General features: G+C 35.7%; 2 protein-coding genes and 1 pseudogene across 2 annotated transcripts in view; 1 reads left to right on the forward strand and 2 right to left on the reverse strand.

Moving 5' to 3' along the window:
- Positions 1-4,698, reverse strand: part of LOC118058161 (uncharacterized) — a 6,904-nt gene extending 2,206 nt beyond the window's left edge. Inside the window, exons 1-7 of the mRNA XM_073406115.1 lie at positions 4,566-4,698; positions 3,604-3,723; positions 1,456-1,596; positions 1,090-1,229; positions 842-939; positions 275-492; positions 10-101 (exon numbers count right to left, since the gene is read on the reverse strand). Of these exons, the coding sequence (XP_073262216.1) occupies positions 10-101; positions 275-492; positions 842-939; positions 1,090-1,229; positions 1,456-1,596; positions 3,604-3,723; positions 4,566-4,698 (942 nt within the window). The remainder of the gene's footprint in view (positions 1-9; positions 102-274; positions 493-841; positions 940-1,089; positions 1,230-1,455; positions 1,597-3,603; positions 3,724-4,565) is intronic.
- Positions 4,699-13,010: 8,312 nt separating this feature from the next.
- On the forward strand, positions 13,011-19,124 carry LOC118058162 (uncharacterized). The gene is given in 15 exon segments (XM_073409492.1): positions 13,011-13,204; positions 13,312-13,352; positions 13,438-13,467; positions 13,470-13,538; positions 13,725-13,799; positions 14,262-14,311; positions 14,570-14,659; positions 14,813-14,869; positions 16,040-16,109; positions 16,878-16,979; positions 17,048-17,100; positions 17,787-17,938; positions 18,059-18,142; positions 18,423-18,551; positions 18,772-19,124. Coding segments are annotated over 15 exon segments (1,281 nt in total). The 5' UTR covers positions 13,011-13,107; the 3' UTR covers positions 18,954-19,124.
- A 562-nt stretch (positions 19,125-19,686) lies between these two features.
- LOC118058160 (probable serine/threonine-protein kinase PBL22) lies at positions 19,687-22,897 on the reverse strand (annotated as a pseudogene).
- Between the last annotated feature and the right edge of the window lie 2,054 nt (positions 22,898-24,951).

Here is a 24,951-nt window from a genome sequence, read left to right on the forward strand (position 1 = left end):
AAATGTCACTTCAGGTTGCCATTCTTCCACCACTACTTCATCTCCGCCGCTGCTCTGTGTTAGTGCTTCAACCTGGCTTGGTTGAATGACTTCTGTTTGCCCTATCAATGGATCATTATAAATATTCTTGTCTTAGAAAATATTTTTTTGAGAACTGTATCCAAGACATCACAAGTGTACTGTAAACGCAACAAATTTTGGTCTGAAAAGCATAAGAATTTATGCAAATGCGAACCAAACTGTGAATGCATATGCGTAGACCTACAAAACTTACTTGGATGGAGAAGTTCAATGCTGAAAAGCTCTTGATGCTCTAGGGATCCGGGAATCATTTCATCATAAGATAGACATATGTTGCGTACTCTTTCATTTTGATTGGCTTCTGTAGAATCTTCTGGTCCTCTCAATTGTTCAATGCTGTTGTTGCGTTTCATTCTTGATATCCCACACGAAAGCTTTTGGAGGAAGTATTTTCTGTCTTTCTTCATTGTTCTGTGAAAGGATCAGTTAATTTTACAGTTTTTGATGAGCATCGCAGGCTGTTTAGACCATCAATCATTTAAGAAAACAAAAATATATTATACAAGATGAAATAATTAAAATTAAGAGAAACCACAATCTCCAGCAGCAAATCAAGGGAGGCATGAACATATCTGATAATTCAAACATTTTGTGTTAATTGGTAACTCTCTTTTCAATTTCTAAATCGTTCAAATTGGGAATTTTGAATTGAAATGCAGACATGCACTCGCTACTACGCATATATATATAGAGCTTAGCAAGAGTTGTATATAATTAACAAGGAGTGAACAACTTTGCAATAGTGCAGTCCTATTTGCACCTGTCAAGTATAATCCATGTTGCCTTCAAATCTTGAGCTATCTTTAAACCAACTTCCTTTGGTGAAGGCCCTGTAGCCACCTCTATCTTCAACTCAACCTGGGATTTCATGCAAAAGTTTTTATTTGATGTTTCAGAAATACCATGATTAGAACTCAAAAATTTCAAAGCCTGCCAGTGACCCCAGGACAAGCAGCTCATACTGAGTTGCATCTTCCTTAGATTCTGCACGGTTAAGTGGCTAAATACCTTGTGTGTTTCATACAGCTGGGATAGCTCCTTGAGTTCCCCATGATTTTCATACTCAATTTTCTTCCCTGCAACTTCCATGTCAACAATGTTCTGATTTACTCCGAACATGGAACTGTCTATTCTGCTTCTGTATCCCACTAAAAAATGCAGAGAAAAGAAACACAGTACTAAATAAATACAAGAACAGAATCATAAGCTAAAAGGGGCATAAAATCTTCTTTAGTTTTTTTATTAAAAACTCCTAGGAATTTATTGCTCGAGAACAATTTTTTTGAACAAAAGGAGTTAGCCCCATGATCAGCTCATCCAGAATCAGCATATATATTTTGCCTTGCAGATAAATTCTGGTGTAAGTTTACTTACAAGGGCTATTGATCAAGTGAAGAACACCAAGGAGGGTGAGCATATCTCCAGGCTTAAGTGATAACCCATGCAGTGCCCACTTGATGGCACTTGAACTAACTTCCTCTGATGCATCTTGGATCACCAAAACCCTGTGAGCCCCTTCCATGGACAACAAAATGACTAATTATTTCTTTGTAAGTTCTCTACAGAAGAACATTTGGTATCCAAAAGAAGCACTTAGTTTTAACTTTTTATGATGTTTCCTAGCGTAGAGGAGGACTACTGGCTCGACTCTTCAGCTGTCAGTATATATGTTTTGTTCCGTCCAAGGATAAGCCAACTCGATTGATCTTCAACAAAATGTCGTGATTTGTGTTTGTATATTATTAAGGAAAAAGGACAGGAGATCACTGAGAAAGTTGTGGTAAGCCCTTAGGATTAAGAGTTGAGGAGCTCTACCAGCACGACCACGATAAGAGTCCTGGAGCCAGTCCTCCTCCTTTGCTTCTCATCGTTTCGTCGAGCATCTGTTGCTTTTCTCTGATCTTTTAAGTGGCTTTTCGGTCGACAATTTAATCTTTTGAGTATAAATATTAAGGTGGAACGAGTCACAGTTCCGGTGGTAACGCGCTCTCTCTCTCTCTCTCTTTCTTTAATCTTTTGTGTTTAAATATTAAGGTTAACAATTTAAACATCCATTAAGATTTTGGTAAATTTCTCCCTCTAATATTATTTTAGAAGAAAATTTAGTTTTAAATTACAAGTCTTTAATATTATTTTAGAAGTCTCTGGTCGGCATATTTTAATTAAGTGGCTTTTCGGTCGACATTTTATAATCTTTTGAGTTATAAATATTAAGGTGGAGCTAGTCACAGTTTCGGTGTTACGTTCTCTCTATATATTTTTTTAATCTTTTGAGTTTAAATATTAATTAGGTTAACATCCATAAGATTTTGGTAAATTACTCCCTCTAATATTATTTTAGAAGAAAATTTAGTTTTAACTAACTCATAAACTAATAAAAAATACAAGTTATTTAAAAAAATAGTAATTTTTTCCGACCATACATGGGGAAGTGTTTAAAAACACTACACCATTAAACAGTTTTACCGACGGATTCGGTCAGTCGGTGTGAGGCACACGAACCGTCAGTAAAAAAAGTACTGACGGTCACACCGATGGAATCTGTCAGTTGGAATTTGGATCGTTGGTAATTTCCCATTCCGTCACCAATTCTAGAGGTAATAAAAAAAAAACCAAACACTGATGGACCACTGACGGTATTACAGACGGCGAAGCGCACCAAAAAAAAATTACCCACAAGAATTTTACCGACAGAATAAGTCTATCCGTGTTTCCAACGGTGTTTACCGACGGACCATTCGTCGTAATTGTGGCAATGGGCAGTAAATATTTTAGAACTCCCTATTAAATACTGACGGATATATTCTGTCGGTAATAGTAATTGAAATTACTGACGGAATATATCCGTTGGCGATTGTGACATGGGAAGTAGTTTTTTTGCAACTCTTGGTAAAAATACCGACGACATGTTTCCGTCTGGAAATTTGTCAGTATTTATTTAAAATACAAAAAAATTATTTATTAACAGGAAAAAAACTTAATAACCAAATAAATTTGTTTTAAACATTAAAAATGTAAAAATAATGTTAAATAATATTCATCCAAATATTCATTACAAATTTAATGTTTTTTTTTTTTTAAAATAAACTAAAATAGAGGAGGAGGAGGCTGGTTGTTGCCAGGACCGTACGACCCAAAAGGGAGCACATGGATCATCACCCATCTTTGATCTAATCTCCATAACCATTTGACGGAGCTGATCATAATCCATCGAGAGGCGTTGATATTGTTGTTTTCAATGCTATGAACTTCTTTGACTAGGTGCTTTGATACTGATGGAGAGCTCCCAGCGGTTGAGACACTACGGGCCGACCACAAGTTTTCGGCTGTAGACCTGATTTTTATCGAGTCCACCAGACGATCCGACCTCCATCCATAAATCCGGATGGGTCGAAGGATTGTCCCCATATCTCTCCCTCAATCGGCTATTATAGGTCTCTTGAATTTTTTTTTTTTTTAAATGATCATATTCAATTCAAGAAAAACAATAACATACGAAATAAAATGATTGAACGAACATACCACAAAGTGCTGGGCACGGTTGTCGACGTACTGCTACACCCCTTTTTGACGGTCTTGACTCCGCACGTGCGTTTCTACAAATAGCTCCATTGGACTCAGATCGCGTCCAAGAGACGTAGCCTGTAAGAAAAAAAAAAGTTGCAAGTTAAATATATTTATAAGTAATAACAAATTAATTAATGATATATTTCATTTAAATTAATCTTACCATCCGCTTCGTATTTGCACTAAAAGGGATGGAGCTGCCGGTGTACGTGGTCACCGAACCATGAATTTTCCGGTTCTGGTTGTTTGCTCCGGATTGTGAGCACCATGAGAACCGCTCAGACATCACGTGCTCAATATATGCCTCCCATATATCTCTTGAGATGAATGGCGGTTTGAAATTCCCGCCAAACCACCACCTCATTCCATCCTTCAAGACCGTTGTCCCTCACATTTCTTTTAGCCTTTTTTTGGGTGTCATACCAAAAATCACGCAACCTACTTCCATAGTAACTAATTAGAATTTAGAACATAAAATTAAAAATTAAAAATAAATATTATTTTCGATGTTACCTAGTTGCCGCGTGATTTTCCTATACCCTCTTGACAACATTGTGTCCGCGCTATCCCAATCAAATTTATTCTGTGTATATAAATAATTCATTTAAAATAAAAATATTACAAGATATAAAAATTATAAAATTATTTATTAAAATAAATTGGAAATTAAAAATTTACACCTACCTGAAATCGCCGAAACCAGACATCAATATTAGGTCTCCACTCAGGATGTCTGGAGACCTGACTCCATTGAAACAATGGAATCTCCATTGACGATTTAAAACACCAATGTTATTGTCCTGGCAGTCTCAATGTTTGTGAACTTGAAATTAAATAAAATTAATAAAATATTAATTTGTTGTTTATAAATTATGTTATAAGTATATATAAAAAAACTAAAACCTAAACAAACTTACATTTAGAGGTCATCCTTCCACTGTGCCGGGTACTTGCAGGTGAGTTGACCCCGTTGTGAAGGCACACCACCTCTGCACTGTGAAACTGCGCTAGAAGAGCCAGCATCACAAGTTGGCGTGGATGCCTCGCCATGATCAGCACCTAAGGAGATGCCCTCCTCACTGCTAGAAGAACTAGCATCATCCGTTTACTGGTGACGTGCTGTAGATTTTATTCGACGCATCTACACAAATGTATACGAATTGTTACATAATTTAACTTTCATTATTTTAAAAAAATTCAGCAGCACCTCCCCTATACTGGAGACTACCCATAGTTTTCAAACCTGAAATCTTTACAATAACCACAATCTAATTGACTCAAGCAACATCATATATAACCTAACATCTATAGAAATTCAATCATTTAAAAAAATTCAGCAACTCCTCTCATATACTAGAGACGACTCACAGTTTCCAAACCTGTAATCTTTACAATAACCACAATCCAATTGACTCCAACAACATTATATATACAACCTAACATCTATAGAAATTCAATCATTTAATAATTACATAAATATAGCAAAATCAACTCTATACAACCTAACATCTATAGAAATTCAACATCTATATTTTTTCAACTAACATCAATACAAATTCATGAATAACATTTAAAATTAATCAAAATAATAAACAACATAACAAACAATAATATCCTAAAATTAAGATAAACTAATTAAATTTAATTCTATATTTCAATTAACATTTAAAACATGAATTCAACAATAACAATTATTGCAAAACAAACAATAATATCCTAAAATTAAGATAAACTAATTAAATTTAATTCTATATTTCAATTAACATTTAATACAACAAACAATAATATCCTAAAATTAAGATAAACTAATTACATTTAATTCTATATTTAAATTAACATTTTAAACATAAATTCAATGATAACATTTATGGCAATACAAACAATAATATCATAAAATTAAATAAATAAAAAGAAAAAAAACCAAAGAACACTACACAAAACATCCTAAACACAAAACAAAAAAAACACTACATAAATTCAAAATAAATTTAGGAATAAAAATGATTACCTTAATAGTGTGTTGATTTGAAGATTTTATCTACAAACAATACACAAAACAAAGAACACCAAAAAAATAATCATAATTAAAATATAAAAATAAAAAAAATACAAAGAAAGAAAGAAGAATACATACCTTTTAATATGCTAGAACTAGCACCAAAAGAACATAATCTCTTGTAAAAACATAATATAAACGGAGAGGAGAAGAGAAATAGAGATGAAGAGTCAGAGAAAAAATGAACCCAGAGAGGGGGGGGATTCATATTGCAATTTTTCTGTCGGAATTACCGACAAACATTTATTATTGTCGGTGGCATTAAATTCCGTCGGTAATATCCGTTGGTAATTAATTGATTCTGCACCAAAAAATTTGAAAATCCCGCTAGACTTTTCGGTCCGTCGACAAATCTGTTGGTAACCCCGTGTCAGAGCACGAGCATCTTGGGTTTGTTGCATCCGTCGGTAAATGTGCCAACCGACCTGATGCTTTGATAGGCGTGCGCTACCTGTCGGTGAATTTATCGGTATATCCGTCAGTGATAATGGCAGGGGTTGTATTTTTTTTGCAACTCTTGGTCAAATACCAACGGGTGCCAGTCCGTCGGTATATCCTTCGGTGACAGTGAAAATTTTTTATAATTTTTTTGCAACTCTCGGTCAAATACTGATAGGTGCCATTTCGTTGGTATATTTGTCGATGACAGTGGCAAAATTCCATAAATATTTTTCAACTCTCGGTTTAATACCGAAGGGTGCCAGTTCGTTGGTAATTCCGTCGGAGAAACTGTCAATATTGTTGCAGCTCCTCCATGTATTTCTGTCTATCCTCCTACATAAAATCTTGAATTGCAAACTTACAACACACACAACACAATAACAAGAGCTGATAATTAAAGAAGAATAAATATTTCGTGTTCCAAAATATCATCCTTAATATTACATTATAAAAATAAGGCTTTACAACATGTTTAGTCAGAATTTTCATCTTCGTCCTCAATTGAATTGTTATCATCAGCTTCATTGCACTCTTCAATGTGGTTATCATCTTCTTCATCAACATTCTTTAGTCCATTAGAGCTGAAAACAACATTCAACTTCTCTGTGTCAACATCAATAAGACTATCATCGAAAACATGAAAATTCAAATTTTCTTCTAAGTCAATTGAAGGAGCAACTCGGTATGGTTCAACCAACTCACTAGCTTGAAAGACTTTATCTATCACACTTGTGTCTTCGTTCTCATCTTGAGAGAGGAGCCTGTTTATCCACCTCATCCGCCAACTTGTTTACCCTTCCATCAGGATCATACACCAGCTAAATTACCCCAACAACAAAAAAAAAACCAAAACAAAAAACCCTAAAAGTTCAAAACTTGAATTCAAAGCATAAACAACAAACCATGCTAAAATGACAGCAAAACCAACCAAATAAAACAAACACACAAAAAAAAAAGTTCAAAACTTTGAACCCAAAACACAAACAACAAAGGATTCTAAACTAGAAGTGCACACCTTTACTTGTTTTCTTGTGGCTTTTGAAAACTAGATGATAAAGAAGAATGAAGAACTGTTTTATTGATTTCTTATTGACACAGTGGTGTTTACATCAAGTATATATATACAAACGTGAGCCTAAAAAGTAGGAGCCACAAGTGATTGAGTCCAACTCAATCAGTTCATCTATACCAGCTGGAATTGTAGCAGATTAACTTCAATAGCAGATCAACATCTTCTTATCTACAACAGATCAACTTCAGTTGATCCTTTCAACACTCCCCTTCAAGTTGGAGCATGAATGTTGAGAATGTTCAACTTGCTTGTTAATTTCTTAAAGTTGTCTCCTCCTAACGCCTTAGTGAATATATCTGCTAGTTGAAGATGAGAGGGAACGAATTGCGTAACAATTTGACCGGCTTAGATCTTTTCTCTCACAACATGACAATCTATTTCAATATGCTTTGTATGTTTATGATATACCAGATTTGCAGCAATATGAAGTGCAGCTTGATTGTCACATAATAGGGTAATTGGTTCTAAACATACCTGTAGATCTTTAAACAGATATCTAAGCCATGTGAGTTCACATGTTGCAGCAACCATGGACCTGTACTCAGCTTCGGCAGATGACCTGGAGACTGTTTTCTGTTTTCTTGTCTTCCACGAGATGAGAGAATCTCCAAGAAATACACAGTAACCAGATGTTGATCTTCTTGTCATAGGACAGTTTGCCCAATTAGCATCACAATAAGCTCTTAGTTGCAGAGAGCTGCTGGAAGAAAATAATAAGCCGAAACCTGGGTTGTTCTTTAAGTATCTCACTACACGAAGAGCAGCATCCCAATGAGGTTTTCTTGGTGCATGCATAAATTGGCTTAAAATGTTTACAGAATACATGATGTTAGGTCTAGTAATTGTAAGGTAGATTAATCATCCCACCAATCTTCTGTAGTGTGAAGGATCATTTAATATCTCGCCTTGGTCATTACTGAGTTTCAGATTCTGCTCCATAGGAAAATCAACAGGTTTAGCTCCAAGAAATCCAACATCGTCAAGAATTTCCAATGTATATTTTCTTTGAGATATAACTATTCCAGCCTTTGATCTTGCCACTTCTAGACCGAAAAATATTTTAGCTTACCAAGATCTTTTATGTGGAATTGTTGTTGAAGAAAGAGCTTGAGATCTTGAATAGCCTTGTCATTGTTCCCAGTAATTATGATATCATCTACGTAGATAAGGACCATGGTTAGAGTAGAACCTTTTTCCTGCACAAAGAGAGAATGATCTGAATGTGACTGAGAGAATCCAACAATTTTGATAGCTTCTGAGAATTTGGAGAACCAGTTTCTGGGTGCTTGTTTGAGTCTATACAAAGACTTGTGAAGCCGACATACTATCTTCTCCCCTTGTCGGCAAAGTCCTGGTGGTGGAGTCATATAAACTTCCTCATGTAAGTCACCATGAAGGAAGGCATTATTAACATCCATATGAAAAAGTGGCCAATTGCGGACTGCTGCCAAGGCAAGAAGGTAGCGAACGGTGGTCAACTTAGCAATTGGAACGAAAGTTTCATGATAGTCCAAGCCTTCTGTTTGAGTGAATCCCTAGGCTACCAAGCGTGCTTTATACCTTTCCACTGAGCCATTAGACTGGTATTTGATTCTGAACACCCATTTGCTGCCAATGGGACGACAATTTGGTGGTAATGGAACAAGAGACCATGTCTTCTGATTTTCAAGTGCAGTGAGCTCAGTTCTCATTGCTTCACACCATTTAGGATCACTTAGTGCCTGCTCATATGTTGTAGGTTCAAGAGTACTAGTAATGGTGTTAACAAATAGCTGATGAGAAGGAGATAATGACTGATAGGAAATAAAGCTGGATAACGGATATTGAGTACCTGACCATGAAGAGGATGACTTGGTTGTGGATGCAGAGAGTGATGACATACCAACCTGGCCACAATGAAAATCATGGAGAAGAAAAGAGGATTGTCGAGGCCGATCGCTGTGACGTAGTATAGGAGTAGGTGTGTTCGTTTGGAGAAAATGAGAAGACTGTGTGGGATTTGGTAATGGTGGTAATGAAGATTTTGAGGAAGAAGGAGATAATGGAGTGGTAGGGGTTTCAGGTGGTAAAGGAGAAGAAGATAGTGTTTGTGGAATTAGACTGTTATTAGACTTAGGAAATATGGGTGGCAGAGATGATTGTGGAGAAGGATTTTCTGAAGTGTGGTTAAAAAAAGGAAATGTGTTTTCATGAAAAATAACATCTCGACTAGAAAAAAACTATCGAGTGGTGAGATCATAAACACAATATGCTTTTTGATTAGAAGGGTATCCAATAAAAATACATCGGCGAGCTCTTTTGTCAAAGGTTGTAAGTTGGTGGCATAACATAGACAACCAAAAGCACATAGATGTGTGTATGCGGGTGATTTCCCGTACAAGAGTTCATATGGTGATTTGTGACTTAGAACTAGAGTGGGAAGACGGTTTATAAGATAGGTGGCAGTAAACAAACTTTCTCCCCAAAAGTTTAATGGTAAATTTGCTTGGAATCTCAAGGCACGACCAACATTTAGCAAGTGTCTATGTTTTTGTTCAACAACACCATTTTGTTGAGGTGTGTATGGACATGAATTTTAAAGCAAAATATCATGGGTAGAAAGAAATGGCTTTAAGGAGATAAATTCCAGCCCATTATCACTTCGTATAATTTTAACTTGACAGTTAAATTGAGTGTGAACAAAAGTGATGAATGATTTTAACAACCCTTGTGTTTCTGATTTGAATTTCATAAGGAAAATCCAGGTAAAACGAGAGTAGTCATCCACAATAGTTAAAAAATAATGTGCACTAGAGTGTGTTTCAATCTTTTGTGGACCCCAAATATCACAGTGTATAAGATCAAAAATTTTGGTACTTTGAATTGAGCTTATGGGAAAAGATAACCTGGTTTGTTTTGCCAAAGGACAAACTTCGCATGAATGTTGCGAATCATAAACAAAAGATGGGATTAATTTTGACAGAAACTGGGAGGGTAATTTTGATGGATGTCCTAATCTGTTGTGCCAAACAACTCCTGATGGAAAAGAGACTTGATATGAGATTGGTGTTGTTGAATGTGATTCTGATTGTGGCATAAGGTAGTATAGTCCCTTACTTTGCTTCCCCAGGCCAATCATCCTTTTCGTAGCAAGGTCTTGCAATATACAAAAAGTGGGAAAGAAGTGGACAGAATAATTTAAAGTGGATGTGAGCTAACTGACAAAAAGCAGATTCACATGGAATGAGGGTGCACAAAGAACATCTTGAACATGTATATTTTTGGTAATATATGCAGAGCCAGCACTTGTAATTTTTTCAAGGGAACCGTTTGGTAAGGTGACTTGAGAGAACATAGGAACAATGACTTTATCAACAACTAAAGTAGCTATATGGTTAGTAGCTCCACTGTCAATGATCCATTAAATAAACTTAGAATTGTGAGTCGTGGATGATGAACAAAATGGAGTGGAGTTACCTATATAGTTTGTAGAGACTGTGGATTTCTTGGTTTGAAAGAAGGCTTTGATTTGTGAAAATGCTTCAGGAGTGAATTGAAGAGGCTGATAAGAGATTCGAACAAACTTGATGTTGGTGTGAGATGATTCGGTTTCTGTTTGATTTGCAGCCACCTTTTGAGCTCGATTCCTAGGTTGAACATTCCTGCTATGAAGAGCATGACCAGCAGGAAACCCAATCAAATAGAAACATCTCTCCATTGTATGTGTTGTTCCATCACAGTAGGAGCAGTGAAGTCGTTTCTTGGATCCTTGCATTGTTGATGAGCCAGACATCCAATTTCGAGAGAAATCTTTTGAAGTATAGCCTGGTCGTTGTGAAGTATAGCCTGGTCTTTTGACATTCATGGCATGAACCTGTTTAGTAACCTTGTGCTCAACCAGTCCACGTTGTTTTTCTTCCTCACATAAGAGTGAGTATGCTTTCTTAACAGTTGGTAAAGGTTGCATGAACATGATTTGCCCTCTAATAGCTGAATAGCTTTCATTTAATCCCATAAGAAACTGACCAAGTCTCATCTTTTCCTCATTGTTTGACAATTGTTTCATTCCACCACAAGTGCACTGAATAGCTGGACTGCTCATTTTTAATTCATCCCACAGTGTTTTTATCTTGGTGTAATAAGCGAAGATGGAATCTTGATTTTGCTGCAATTCTACTATGGAACGTTGAAGTTGATAATGATGAGAAAAATCACCTTGTGAGAATCGTTCTTGCAGATCCAACCAGATTTCAGAGGGGGTTTCAACATAGAGAACACTATTGGCAAGCTCATGATTTAAGGAGTTGAGAATCCAAGAAAGAACCATATCATTACATCGTTGCCATAACATGTATTTAGGATTAGATTCACTTGGTATTGATATGGTTCCATTGATGAATCCCAACTTGTTTTTGGTCCTTAGACTTATTAAAATGGAACGTCTCCACATGTCGTAGTTGGATCCATCAAGAACCTTTGGAACAAGAGTCATGCTTGGATGATCTGATGCATGAATAAAAACGGGATCAGAAGGATCAATGGTTAAAAAGGTCATTTTTGGAAGGGTAGTATTTTTGTTGATACTTGTTGAATCAATACTGTCCTCCATTGGAGAATTTTTGTGGAAGCTTGGTTTTTAACCTTGCTCTGATACCATGAAAACTAGATGATGAAGAAGAATGAAGAACTGTTTTATTGATTTCTTATTGACACGGTGGTGTGTGTTTACATCAAGTATTATATACAAACGTGAGCCTAAAAATGTAGGAAGCCACAAGTGATGGAGTCCAACTCAATCAGTTCATCTATACCAGCTGGAATATTTGTAGCAGATTAACTTCAATAGCAGTTTAACATCTTTTTATCTACAACAGATCAACTTCAGCTTATCTTCTCAACAGCTTTCACAACTGGGGTCCTTTGAAATTGAAGTTTTTGACAAAAAGAAAAGGACCCACTTGGCTTAAATGAAGAGATGTTGCTTTTGCTTGAGCGATTGCAAGATGTTTGAATGGGAAAAGTATTGCAGAGAAGATGAGAAGAAGCCATGGTGGTTGTGTTTGCTCTTGGTATTGCGATCACAGGCACATAAATTCAGTGGTAAAATGGTGAAATTCAAGCTTCAAATTGTACAGTATTTGGGATGACTGCCGGGCATGATTCTCGAGCGTGTTTCTCGCATAAAATGTTTATATTTTGGTTGGCGTTTTTTCGTGGATTTTTTCTATTGTTCAGGCAACCTGGCACGTGACAAACTATAAATTAATTATTTTCTTTTAGTCCTCTTAATCTTTTATGGTATTCATACCCTTTTTCAATTTATTATTTTATTTTATTTCTATAAAAAATATAATAAAAAAAGTAAAGTGGGTAGGATAGGGAATCTTGGTTATGAAAAAAAAAAAACAAAATAACAAATTTGAGATGGTCAATAACAATCAAAGGATTGCTTAGTTATTTTTTAATACTATAAGGAATAATCACTTAATCTTAATAAATTATAGTGACTAAGTTGTATTTTTATGATGCTTTTTGTAATGGAGTTTCGGATCAAAACATTTAAATAAGAAATAAATTATAATTTAGTCATTGTGTTGAGTGACGTGTTTAAAAAACTTATTAATTAATTTTAAAAGTTTATTATATTATAAAAAACATGAAAAATAATTTATTATTATTTTTTAATCAAAATAATATATTTTTTAATTTTTTTAATTCGATAATCCGGTCCGGTTTGTTTTTTTTTTTAAAGCATGTAAAGGAGGAGAATGAAGTAAAGGTTGGCCCACGTTATCTTGATTTTTGTTGCCTTGTAATCTCCCTCCTCTTCATTCTCCATTCCTCACCAGAAGGAGGCAGCAGAGCAGCCAACACAGGCTGACAATATTATAACAATAAAAAAAAAAAAACGATGTCTCTATTGAAAGGCCAACACAGCCAACAACAAGAATATGAAGTTGAAAGGCTTTTTTCTAACCTTAACCAGGTCACCTTGAAGAGAGAACCGGGTATCCCAGTTCTGTCTCCTTTTTTTTTTATATATAAAAAAAATACTTTAATCCGTTCTCTTTGTTGCATGCAATTCTGTCTTCATGTCGTTCCTCTGTGTTTTCAGGAAGTTTATCTAGTGCAATATTTCTGGTTGCTGGCACCACGGTATATATATGTGTATTCTTGTTGGTTGTACGTGTTTATACGCAGTTTTATACTTTTAGCATGGCTAAGTATCTCCATTATCTAGATAGGTGTTGGGATCCTGGCAATTCCTGCTGTGAGTCTGTGACTCAAGAATCTGGATTTTTGGCCTCTTCGGTTGCCTGCATTCTTTGCTGGATCTTTATGGTAACAATCTTTACCAAGATTAGTTCATCTACGATGGCATTCTAAGGATATAAATAATTCTACACAATGTAATGAAAAGAGTCGGTTTTTTGTTTCCCGTGTCAACTGTAGCTGTTCTGGGCTTCCATCTGCAAGTCTGTTTATGGTCTTAGTTTGGTGATTTTTGCTTTTTATACTACTGTGTAGGTTACTACGGGATTGCTCATTGCTGAAGTAAATGTGAACACAATGTGTGAATTGGGTTCAGGTGGTGTGTCATTGGTAAGTACAGCTAGGATTGAAATTACTTTCTGCAGTTTAATGTTTTGTATCTCTATGAGAGATTTATGATAAGATTAGGATTAGATCAGTAACTGCTGTTTGTGGGCTCTCTCTTTAAATTTGGCTCGATCGAAACTCTTCCTGTCTTCTGTGCTGAAATGAGATTTGAACACTTCGATTATATTTAATTTATTTTGACTTGAAAAATGTAATCGAAGTTTGAATATTTGCAAGCCATGGTGTAAGAATGAAAATCTGTGCTTGTATGTCCATGATCAAATGCTTATTCAGTATGGTTGATGGAAATTTGATCTGATTAATTAGCTCCATAATCAGCGTCATATACTAGAGAAGAGTTTTCTTAAAAAAGAAGTGAGTATAATATTATTTACTTTGTATCTTAATTTTGCTGATATTTTCTATTTAGCTTATAGTTTCTGTTTTTCTGGTGGTTGATTTAAGGTGTCAATGGCCAAGAGGACACTTGGGGTGGCAGGAGTTCAATTTTCTTGGTAGGCTATTAAGTCATTTTTATGCTTTTATCCTTTTAGGTCTCTCATTGATAGTATTATGCACTTTTTAATGAAGAGAAATGTTGAAGAAAAGATTTTATTGTTGTTATTTTTTCCTATATACTTGCTGAGGATGAGAAAGGGAGAGCAGCTTCTCTAGCTCATGAATTTCAGAAACTCTGTGCATTGTTGCTTACAGTTTAAGTGATTTTGACTTGAATTGAACATGAAGAACATTCGTTGTGATTTGTTTTGCAGTTGGTCATACATATTCATCCATTATGCCCTTCTCATCGCTTATGTGGCTCGCTCTTCAGATATTTTGACGAACTTTCTCGGCATTCCATTGTACGAGCCATAATTCTAGCTTTTTAATGTGCCTAAGTGTTCGCCCTCATTTGTATGTCTCACTTTGTTGTTTCATCAGCAGTCTTTGTCAATTAATTTTTGTCAGCAGTTCATGCATTTTGTATGTGCTGACAGGTTGCATTGTGTTTGCAGATGGGAAAGTGCAACCTTATTCTCCTTAGTGTTTGGAGGCATATGCTACTTTGGAAGGTTGGTTATATGTTCCATATATCCTTAGCTTGAGGAATCAGAAGCATCATGCATTGTTTCATACTATCTCTGTTTGCTGTGTAAACTTGGAATCATCGGTTCTAACATTGTTCTGTCATGCCTGCATATGGAGCTTCCTGCATTGTCCAAAGTTCAAAGCTAATTTTAGAGGTCCAAGACAATTGACTGCTTGGCCTGCACTGGATGAGTGCCCCTTTCTATACACAGCTAAAGTTTGGCATTTGCACTTTACTACGTTGCTGTGATGAAGTTGTCAATCTTGCTCTTCAGATTCTACTTTGAACGGGAAAATAATGAAAAATGATGAATGGTATACTATATGATGATGTCTACTTTAAGATGGAGATAAATCTAAAACTTATTCCTTGAGTTTTATTGGAATTCACCTCTAAGTTGGTCAGTTGTAATTGGTGCATGTAGATTTGGTGTAGCATGTTAAAAAACCATGTCAACCTAAAAGTTTAAGTTATTAGATGAGTTTTCAGTATATGATTTATATTATTCTTTTAATACATCTTTCAAGTAAAACTTTTGAGGGCTTGAAACTCGTACATGTCCACCATTATATTGTGCTCTTAATTAATTTTATTAAATAAAATAGGGTGGTGAGATTAGAACTTGTAATCGTTTGGTCAGTAAAGCTCTGATCCCATATTAAAAAACTATTTCAACCCAAAAGCTTAAACTATTAGGTGAGGTTCTAAAAAAAGTTTTATATTACTTTCTAACACACTTTCTCAAGTGAAAAAGTCTTTGAAATTAAAACTTGCACAGTCTATACTAGTTCGTGCTTAATTCTTATTAATTAGAATGAAAATGGTGAGATTTAAACTCGCGACTGTTTGATCAGCAAAGTTCTGATACTATATTAAAGAACAATCTCAACCTAAAAACTTAAGGTATTAAATGAGATATCAAAATATGATTTATATTATTTTCTAAACATATCATACCATAATTTTTGTGATTTGATACAAATATATGATGATATATGCATCTCTTGCATCTTGAATTTTGGCAGGCTTTGTAGAGGATCAGATTTAGTTCATGTTTCGTTTGCAAACATCTCTATATCTCTCTCTCTCTTGTTTTTTTTTTCCCTGTAAATTGAATGAAGAAAAGATAACTTCAAATCCAATTTTATTACAGCCAGCGCTTCATTGGAGCAGTCAATGGAGTTCTAGTATTTGGAATCATCATTTCTTTTACATCTCTTGTGGTAATTCTCTTTATGAATGTATTAATTTCACCTTTTGTGTTTATAGACGACTACAGATTATATGATCTTCACTGCTGAATAAAACGCTATATGTGTTACTTAAGAAATAATAATCCATTGACGACGTTAATCATGTGAATTCCTTGAACAAACATCTTGCATATGCACTAAGCGGGTTGTCTTCGATGGTCTGATGTGAAAAAAGTGCAGATCATGAAGGAGAAGTATTGAAATCGTCAATCAGATTTAGACATTCATATTTCTTTGTTAAATAAATTGTTGAGGTTGCTAAACTACATATTTAGTAGAATTATCTCATCAGTAAGTTATAGGAAAGTTTGGAGTAGCCTGGCTTCCTCATGGTAAAAACTGCTGCTGCTATGACAACTACTTTCAAAAACGTCTGTGAACAGGATTTCTGTAATGTTTCTTGAAAAAAAAAAAAAAAAAAAATTTCAAAACTGCATCTCAAACTAGAACTTGAGAACTTCACTTCTATTCTCAACAAGACTTCCACCGGTCCATACAGACTGACTCTAGGATAGTCATTAAACTTTTACCTCTTCCCTGGAAAAGTTTGAAAATAAAAGGAGAAAAGGGCGAATTAGAAGGAAGAGATAAACAGTGATTTCTGAATCTAAAGTCTTGTTTGTTTACGTTCTCATCACTCTCAGGCAACTAGTTCTATCAAATGATGTTGTAATTAAAGTGGTGAATGTGCTTCTTTGCATGTTATATGTGAAGGGAAATTAAATTTTGTTTTGTTAGGTGGCTGCAAGTGGAGACCTGCATTTAGACGCTCTTTTGAAAGCCAACTTTTCAGCTGTTCCTATGAGTATACCCATAATAGCACTTTCATTTGTTTATCAGGTAACATTACTGACCTGTAGTGTTTCCACGTTGAAGCAATTGTAACATTTTCTATCTGCTTTGTTCAGAATGTAGTACCTGTTCTTTGCACAAATCTTGAAGGAAACCTATCAAAAGTAAGGTGACTGATCTTATCATCATAATTTTGCTTGTTACTGCTCTGATTGTGTTTTTTGGACTCAATAAATCTTCTTGGTAATCTTATTTGCTTTGTCATCAACAATTCAAACCATTGCATTTTTTCTTTATAAAATCCTCCAAGAATGAGAATAGATGATTAGTTGCTTCAAACAGTTGATAGTGTTGACAGGCTCCACAAAGTTGGTTTGTGTATATAAGGTGGTCTAAAGTTCTTGATTGATTGAGGAATCATGTCATTTCATTTGTAGCTTTGTCATAATTCCAAGGGCTATTTCATGTCTTTTAATTCATCTTACTCGTTCTGAAAATTTTTAACTGGTGCTCTCTGATGAAAGCAAGACTAGGGATTTAGTTTGTATGGTACATAGGTTATTTAGTTTGTATGGTACATAGGTTATTGTCATAGACTTGTAGCTTTCAACCACATGCAGTTGTCAACGTTCAAGATTTGTTGAAGTTCCTTCAACGTCTGCCTTCATTCTGGAAATTTGGTTTAATTATTGAAATTTTATAAAGGGATTTGAACTTTAGCTTACAAGCAGCTGGCTTCTTTGCCTGACTGCCTGTCTTACATGTTATACTCAAGACCTTGTTTTCCTTTCTGCTATTATGATCTTCTTCTTGAATTGTTGTACACAGTGAGTTCATCAGGTTTTCTATTTTCAGGACTGCCATTGTTCTAGGCACAGCTATTCCCCTTGGTTTGTTTCTTGTATGGGATGGTGTAATTCTTGGATCCATTTCAACCCCTGAGATGGCTGATAAGATTGCTGATCCATTACAACAGCTGCTATCTACCAATGGAGTTGTGGGAGTAAGTGTTTTTGAAAAACTGTTAACCTCATAAGTTCTGCTTCTAAATGACTTGCAAAAGGTATGGTGGGAAGTAAACACTATGGTTTGTTTCATTTACTGTTTCTTTTTTATCCATTCTGCAGCCATAATACAAGCCTTCTCATTCCTAGCAATTGGAACATCTTATATTGGATTCGTTTTGGGACTTTCCGACTTCCTCGCTGACTGTGAGAGAACCTTCCTCTAATAATTGTGAACAAACTATAATCATATGCATGTCTGATCATGTTAAGTAAATGACCAATTGTAAAAGGTTTCTTGGTTCAAAGTCGGCTATTTTCTGTGTAGTTTTTCTTTTTGGCTCTCTTCTATTTTCCCTTCATGTTTCTTGCAATCCTAGTATATTAAGGTTACGGAACTCTTTTTCACAATTTCTGAATTTGTTAAAAGTATAATCATCTCATTCTTTAGGAAGATAACTAGTTTGTTATTTTTTTTAATATTCAGTTCTAAAGCTCCCAGCAGGTGAGAACAAGCCTCTGCCCTACATCTTGACTTTGATTCCACCACTGGTGTTAGCATTGCTGGACCCTGAAATTTTCTTCAAGGCCCTGGACTTTGCAGGGACATATGGAGGTATGCAAGCAAAGTATTCTCCTTTTCTTAGTGTCCTTTATGTTAAAATTCTATTGTTTGTTTAGATTATCCTTGAGTTGGCTCACCTCTCAGAGAACCGCAAGATTGTCTGAAATATTCTTTCTTTACTTGTGAAGTTAGACATTTGTATGATTATTCATGCAAAGTTTAGAAACTTAATGTGGACTGACATGCCTTAGTTGCTCCATGTTATTGTTAGTATTGGTGCTCTTTGGAATTATTCCTGCTGCAATGGCATGGTCAGACAGGTACTCAAGTTCATCAACATCTATCAAACTACAACAACTGGTTCCTGGAGGAAAAGTTACCCTTTCTCTTGTGATGGGAGCTGCTGGGTTCATCATTCTTTCTGAAATACTAGAGAACTTCATGCACCTCTAATTTATCGTCCCCTTTTTTTTCCCCTCCTGTTTTACTTCCAATTTGCCTTATTTTTGTACAAAATCACCGTAAGGTTGTCGGTTCTGACAATCAAAATCTTTGTTTTGATGTTGATCTTCGAGATCTAGCTATAAACAGCTTCACATTTAATCATCAATTCCAGTTCTCCTATGATAAGGCAACAGTCATAACAGTTCGGAACTACTCCACGAGCATTCAAGTATCAATACAGATCAAACTGAAAAACACCACAACTGATGTTTAGTCAAGCATTTCTGAATAAGATATTCTACTTCCAGATTTCTCTCTCCACATTTTGTCACTCTTCACACTACTTGTGGGGCTCCTACTGAAACTTGCTGAATTAAACGAAAATGAGCTGCTTGCTCGGCTTTCATCGTCTATTTCTACGCTGAAGCTGTCTCTTTTAAATGATTTATCATACCTTCGAAATCCATTGAATTCAAATGTGCTGTAGAAGTAAGATTTGGCTGCAGCAAGATCTTGAATCACTTGGCATGGTTTTCTCTCTGTTATGCATTCTAGCGCAGATGCCACCTGAAAGGAAATAAGTAGATAAAATGTATTTTAATTCCTTGCATAACAATCAACCATCTTTTGTCATGCTGATTCCTATGTATGATTCTTGTTGCGATTGGATTTCATTGACAAAATCTAAGCAATTACCTTATCCAAGGTTAATCGTTTCTTAGGATCGTTACAGAGACATTTTCTGTGTCACTAGACCAATCCAGTAAAGCTGTTCAGAATCAAAGGAGCTGTCAATTCTGGGGTCGAGTATTTCAAGAAGCCTCTTGTCTTTCAGAAATGGCCTTGCCTGTTCAAGAATCATTGTGGAAAATATGTAAATAATTTAAAGCATGATTACTTTGATAAACTAAAAATTCTGCCCAAATTTGACAGTTTCCTGTTAAGATGGGATTTCTCATACAGTAACACATTCTTAAGGTGGAATTAAATTTTTCTAGTCGTTCTATTTGTAGCTATTTAAGTTAGGAATCAATTTTCAAAAGTTAAATGTATGGTATTTTGGGTTGTTACCCATTTCACAAGACCTTTCTCCCCTGGCTTCTTGTCTGAAAGCATTCCTGCCAGTGATCAGCTCCAGTAGGACTACGCCAAAGGCATAGACATCTGTCCTTGTTGAAAGTTTCCTGTTTTCTTGATATTCTGGGGCTACGTATCCATTTTCAAAAATCTATATCATCTGATGGATTTTCTGTTGAGATGCCGAAATCTCCAAGCTGATTTACGACAAAATATTCAGTTTCTGAAGCATGATGACAAAGGGTGTGTTGATATTGATAGAATAGCGTTTTAGTATCTAGTTTTGAGTCATTACATTACCATTGGTTCAAAATCATGATTTAGAGCAATGTTACTTGTTCTCATGTTTCCATGAATTATGTTGTTCTTATGCAGGTAGTCTAAACCTCTAGCAGCACCCATTGCTACCTTCATCCTTTCTGTCCATGTCAAAGGTAAGGGGCAATGCTCTGCATCATGCAAGAGATTTCACTTAGTTTTCTTCTTAGAATTATTGAATTTCAGGGATACAAGAAATTGAGTTTCTGTTTAAAGATTGAATTGCATGTTCATGTTGAATAGATTTCACTTACTTGATATGTGATGATTAACTGAACCATTGCATGCATACTCGTATACAAGCAATCTGACACTTGGTTCTGTACAGGATGCCAGTAGCATGAGCACATTGTCATGTCTAGCTTTCTTGAGCAGACGGAGTGCTGATTTGAAATTCATTTCTCCTTGATGGCTTGGAGATTTGTGTTGCTTGACAACAATTTTCAGATTATTTCTTAGCTTACCCCTGCAAGCAATACCAATTCCACCCTCATATATAGTGTTCTTTACTGAAAAACCATCTGTAGCAGCTTGAAGTTCTTCAAACGTGAAGTGCCTTATCCATCCACTATGCGGTCGCCTAATCTTGCAAAGGTTACATATTGAATTTTTAAATGTCACTTCAGGTTGCCATTCTTCCACCACTACTTCATCTCCGCCGCTGCTCTGTGTTAGTGCTTCAACCTGGCTTGGTTGAATGACTTCTGTTTGCCCTATCAATGGATCATTATAAATATTCTTGTCTTAGAAAATATTTTTTTGAGAACTGTATCCAAGACATCACAAGTGTACTGTAAACGCAACAAATTTTGGTCTGAAAAAGCATAAGAATTTATGCAAATGCGAACCAAACTGTGAATGCATATGCGTAGACCTACAAACTTACTTGGATGGAGAAGTTCAATGCTGAAAAGCTCTTGATGCTCTAGGGATCCGGGAATCATTTCATCATAAGATAGACATATGTTGCGTACTCTTTCATTTTGATTGGCTTCTGTAGAATCTTCTGGTCCTCTCAATTGTTCAATGCTGTTGTTGCGTTTCATTCTTGATATCCCACACGAAAGCTTTTGGAGGAAGTATTTTCTGTCTTTCTTCATTGTTCTGTGAAAGGATCAGTTAATTTTACAGTTTTTGATGAGCATCGCAGGCTGTTTAGACCATCAATCATTTAAGAAACAAAAATATATTATACAAGATGAAATAATTAAAATTAAGAGAAACCACAATCTCCAGCAGCAAATCAAGGGAGGCATGAAACATATCTGATAATTCAAACATTTTGTGTTAATTGGTAACTCTCTTTTCAATTTCTAAATCGTTCAAATTGGGAATTTTGAATTGAAATGCAGACATGCACTCGCTACTACGCATATATATATAGAGCTTAGCAAGAGTTGTATATAATTAACAAGGAGTGAACAACTTTGCAATAGTGCAGTCCTATTTGCACCTGTCAAGTATAATCCATGTTGCCTTCAAATCTTGAGCTATCTTTAAACCAACTTCCTTTGGTGAAGGCCCTGTAGCCACCTCTATCTTCAAACTCAACCTGGGATTTCATGCAAAAGTTTTTATTTGATGTTTCAGAAATACCATGATTAGAACTCAAAAAATTTCAAAGCCTGCCAGTGACCCCAGGACAAGCAGCTCATACTGAGTTGCATCTTCCTTAGATTCTGCACGGTTAAGTTGGCTAAATACCTTGTGTGTTTCATACAGCTGGGATAGCTCCTTGAGTTCCCCATGATTTTCATACTCAATTTTTCTTCCCTGCAACTTCCATGTCAACAATGTTCTGATTTACTCCGAACATGGAACTGTCTATTCTGCTTCTGTATCCCACTAAAAAAATGCAGAGAAAAGAAACACAGTACTAAATAAATACAAGAACAGAATCATAAGCTAAAAGGGCATAAAATCTTCTTTAGTTTTTATTATTAAAAACTCCTAGGAATTTATTGCTCGAGAACAATTTTTTGAACAAAAGGAGTTAGCCCCATGATCAGCTCATCCAGAATCAGCATATATATTTTGCCTTGCAGATAAATTCTGGTGTAAGTTTACTTACAAGGGCTATTGATCAAGTGAAGAACACCAAGGAGGGTGAGCATATCTCCAGGCTTAAGTGATAACCCATGCAGTGCCCACTTGATGGCACTTGAACTAACTTCCTCTGATGCATCTTGGATCACCAAAACCCTGTGAGCCCCTTCCATGGACAACAAAATGACTAATTATTTCTTTGTAAGTTCTCTACAGAAGAACATTTGGGTATCCAAAGAAGCACTTAGTTTTACTTTTTATGATGTTTCCTAGCGTAGAGGAGGACTACTGGCTCGACTCTTCAGCTGTCAGTATATATGTTTTGTTCCGTCCAAGGATAAGCCAACTCGATTGATCTTCAACAAATGTCGTGATTGTGTTTGTATATTATTAAGGAAAAAGGACAGGAGATCACTGAGAAAGTTGTGGTAAGCCCTTAGGATTAAGAGTTGAGGAGCTCTACCAGCACGACCACGATAAGAGTCCTGGAGCCAGTCCTCCTCCTTTGCTTCTCATCGTTTCGTCGAGCATCTGTTGCTTTCTCTGATCTTTTAAGTGGCTTTTCGGTCGACAATTTAATCTTTTGAGTATAAATATTAAGGTGGAACGAGTCACAGTTCCGGTGGTAACGCGCTCTCTCTCTCTCTCTCTTTCTTAATCTTTTGTGTTTAAATATTAAGGTTAACAATTTAACATCCATTAAGATTTTGGTAAATTTCTCCCTCTAATATTATTTTAGAAGAAAATTTAGTTTTAAATTACAAGTCTTTAATATTATTTTAGAAGTCTCTGGTCGGCATATTTTAATTAAGTGGCTTTTCGGTCGACATTTTATAATCTTTTGAGTATAAATATTAAGGTGGAGCTAGTCACAGTTTCGGTGGTTACGTTCTCTCTATATATTTTTTTAATCTTTTGAGTTTAAATATTAATTAAGGTTAACATCCATAAGATTTTGGTAAATTACTCCCTCTAATATTATTTTAGAAGAAAATTTAGTTTTAACTAACTCATAAACTAATAAAAAATACAAGTTATTTAAAAAAAATAGTAATTTTTTCCGACCATACATGGGGAAGTGTTTAAAAACACTACACCATTAAACAGTTTTACCGACGGATTCGGTCAGTCGGTGTGAGGCACACGAACCGTCAGTAAAAAAAGTACTGACGGTCACACCGATGGAATCTGTCAGTTGGAATTTGGATCGTTTGGTAATTTCCCATTCCGTCACCAATTCTAGAGGTAATAAAAAAAAAAACCAAACACTGATGGACCACTGACGGTATTACAGACGGCGAAGCGCACCAAAAAAAAATTACCCACAAGAATTTTACCGACAGAATAAGTCTATCCGTGTTTCCAACGGTGTTTACCGACGGACCATTCGTCGGTAATTGTGGCATGGGCAGTAAATATTTTAGAACTCCCTATTAAATACTGACGGATATATTCTGTCGGTAATAGTAATTGAAATTACTGACGGAATATATCCGTTGGCGATTGTGACATGGGAAGTAGTTTTTTTGCAACTCTTGGTAAAATACCGACGACATGTTTCCGTCTGGAAATTTGTCAGTATTTATTTAAAATACAAAAAAATTATTTATTAACAGGAAAAAAAACTTAATAACCAAAATAAATTTGTTTTAAACATTAAAAATGTAAAATAATGTTAAATAATATTCATCCAAAATATTCATTACAAATTTTAATGTTTTTTTTTTTTAAAATAAACTAAAATAGAGGAGGAGGAGGCTGGTTGTTGCCAGGACCGTACGACCAAAAGGGAGCACATGGATCATCACCCATCTTTGATCTAATCTCCATAACCATTTGACGGAGCTGATCATAATCCATCGAGAGGCGTTGATATTGTTGTTTCAATGCTATGAACTTCTTTGACTAGGTGCTTGATACTGATGGAGAGCTCCCAGCGGTTGAGACACTACGGGCCGACCACAAGTTTTCGGCTGTAGACCTGATTTTTATCGAGTCCACCAGACGATCCGACCTCCATCCATAAATCCGGATGGGTCGAAGGATTGTCCCCATATCTCTCCCTCAATCGGCTATTATAGGTCTCTTGAATTTTTTTTTTTTTTAAATGATCATATTCAATTCAAGAAAACAATAACATACGAAATAAAATGATTGAACGAACATACCACAAAGTGCTGGGCACGGTTGTCGACGTACTGCTACACCCCTTTTTGACGGTCTTGACTCCGCACGTGCGTTTCTACAAATAGCTCCATTGGACTCAGATCGCGTCCAAGAGACGTAGCCTGTAAGAAAAAAAAAGTTGCAAGTTAAATATATTTATAAGTAATAACAAATTAATTAATGATATATTTCATTTAAATTAATCTTACCATCCGCTTCGTATTTGCACTAAAAGGGATGGAGCTGCCGGTGTACGTGGTCACCGAACCATGAATTTTCCGGTTCTGGTTGTTTGCTCCGGATTGTGAGCACCATGAGAACCGCTCAGACATCACGTGCTCAATATATGCCTCCCATATATCTCTTGAGATGAATGGCGGTTTGAATTCCCGCCAAACCA

This window comes from Populus alba, chromosome 1 (genome assembly GCF_005239225.2).
Source record: "Populus alba chromosome 1, ASM523922v2, whole genome shotgun sequence".
NCBI classification, from domain to species: Eukaryota; Viridiplantae; Streptophyta; class Magnoliopsida; order Malpighiales; family Salicaceae; genus Populus; species Populus alba.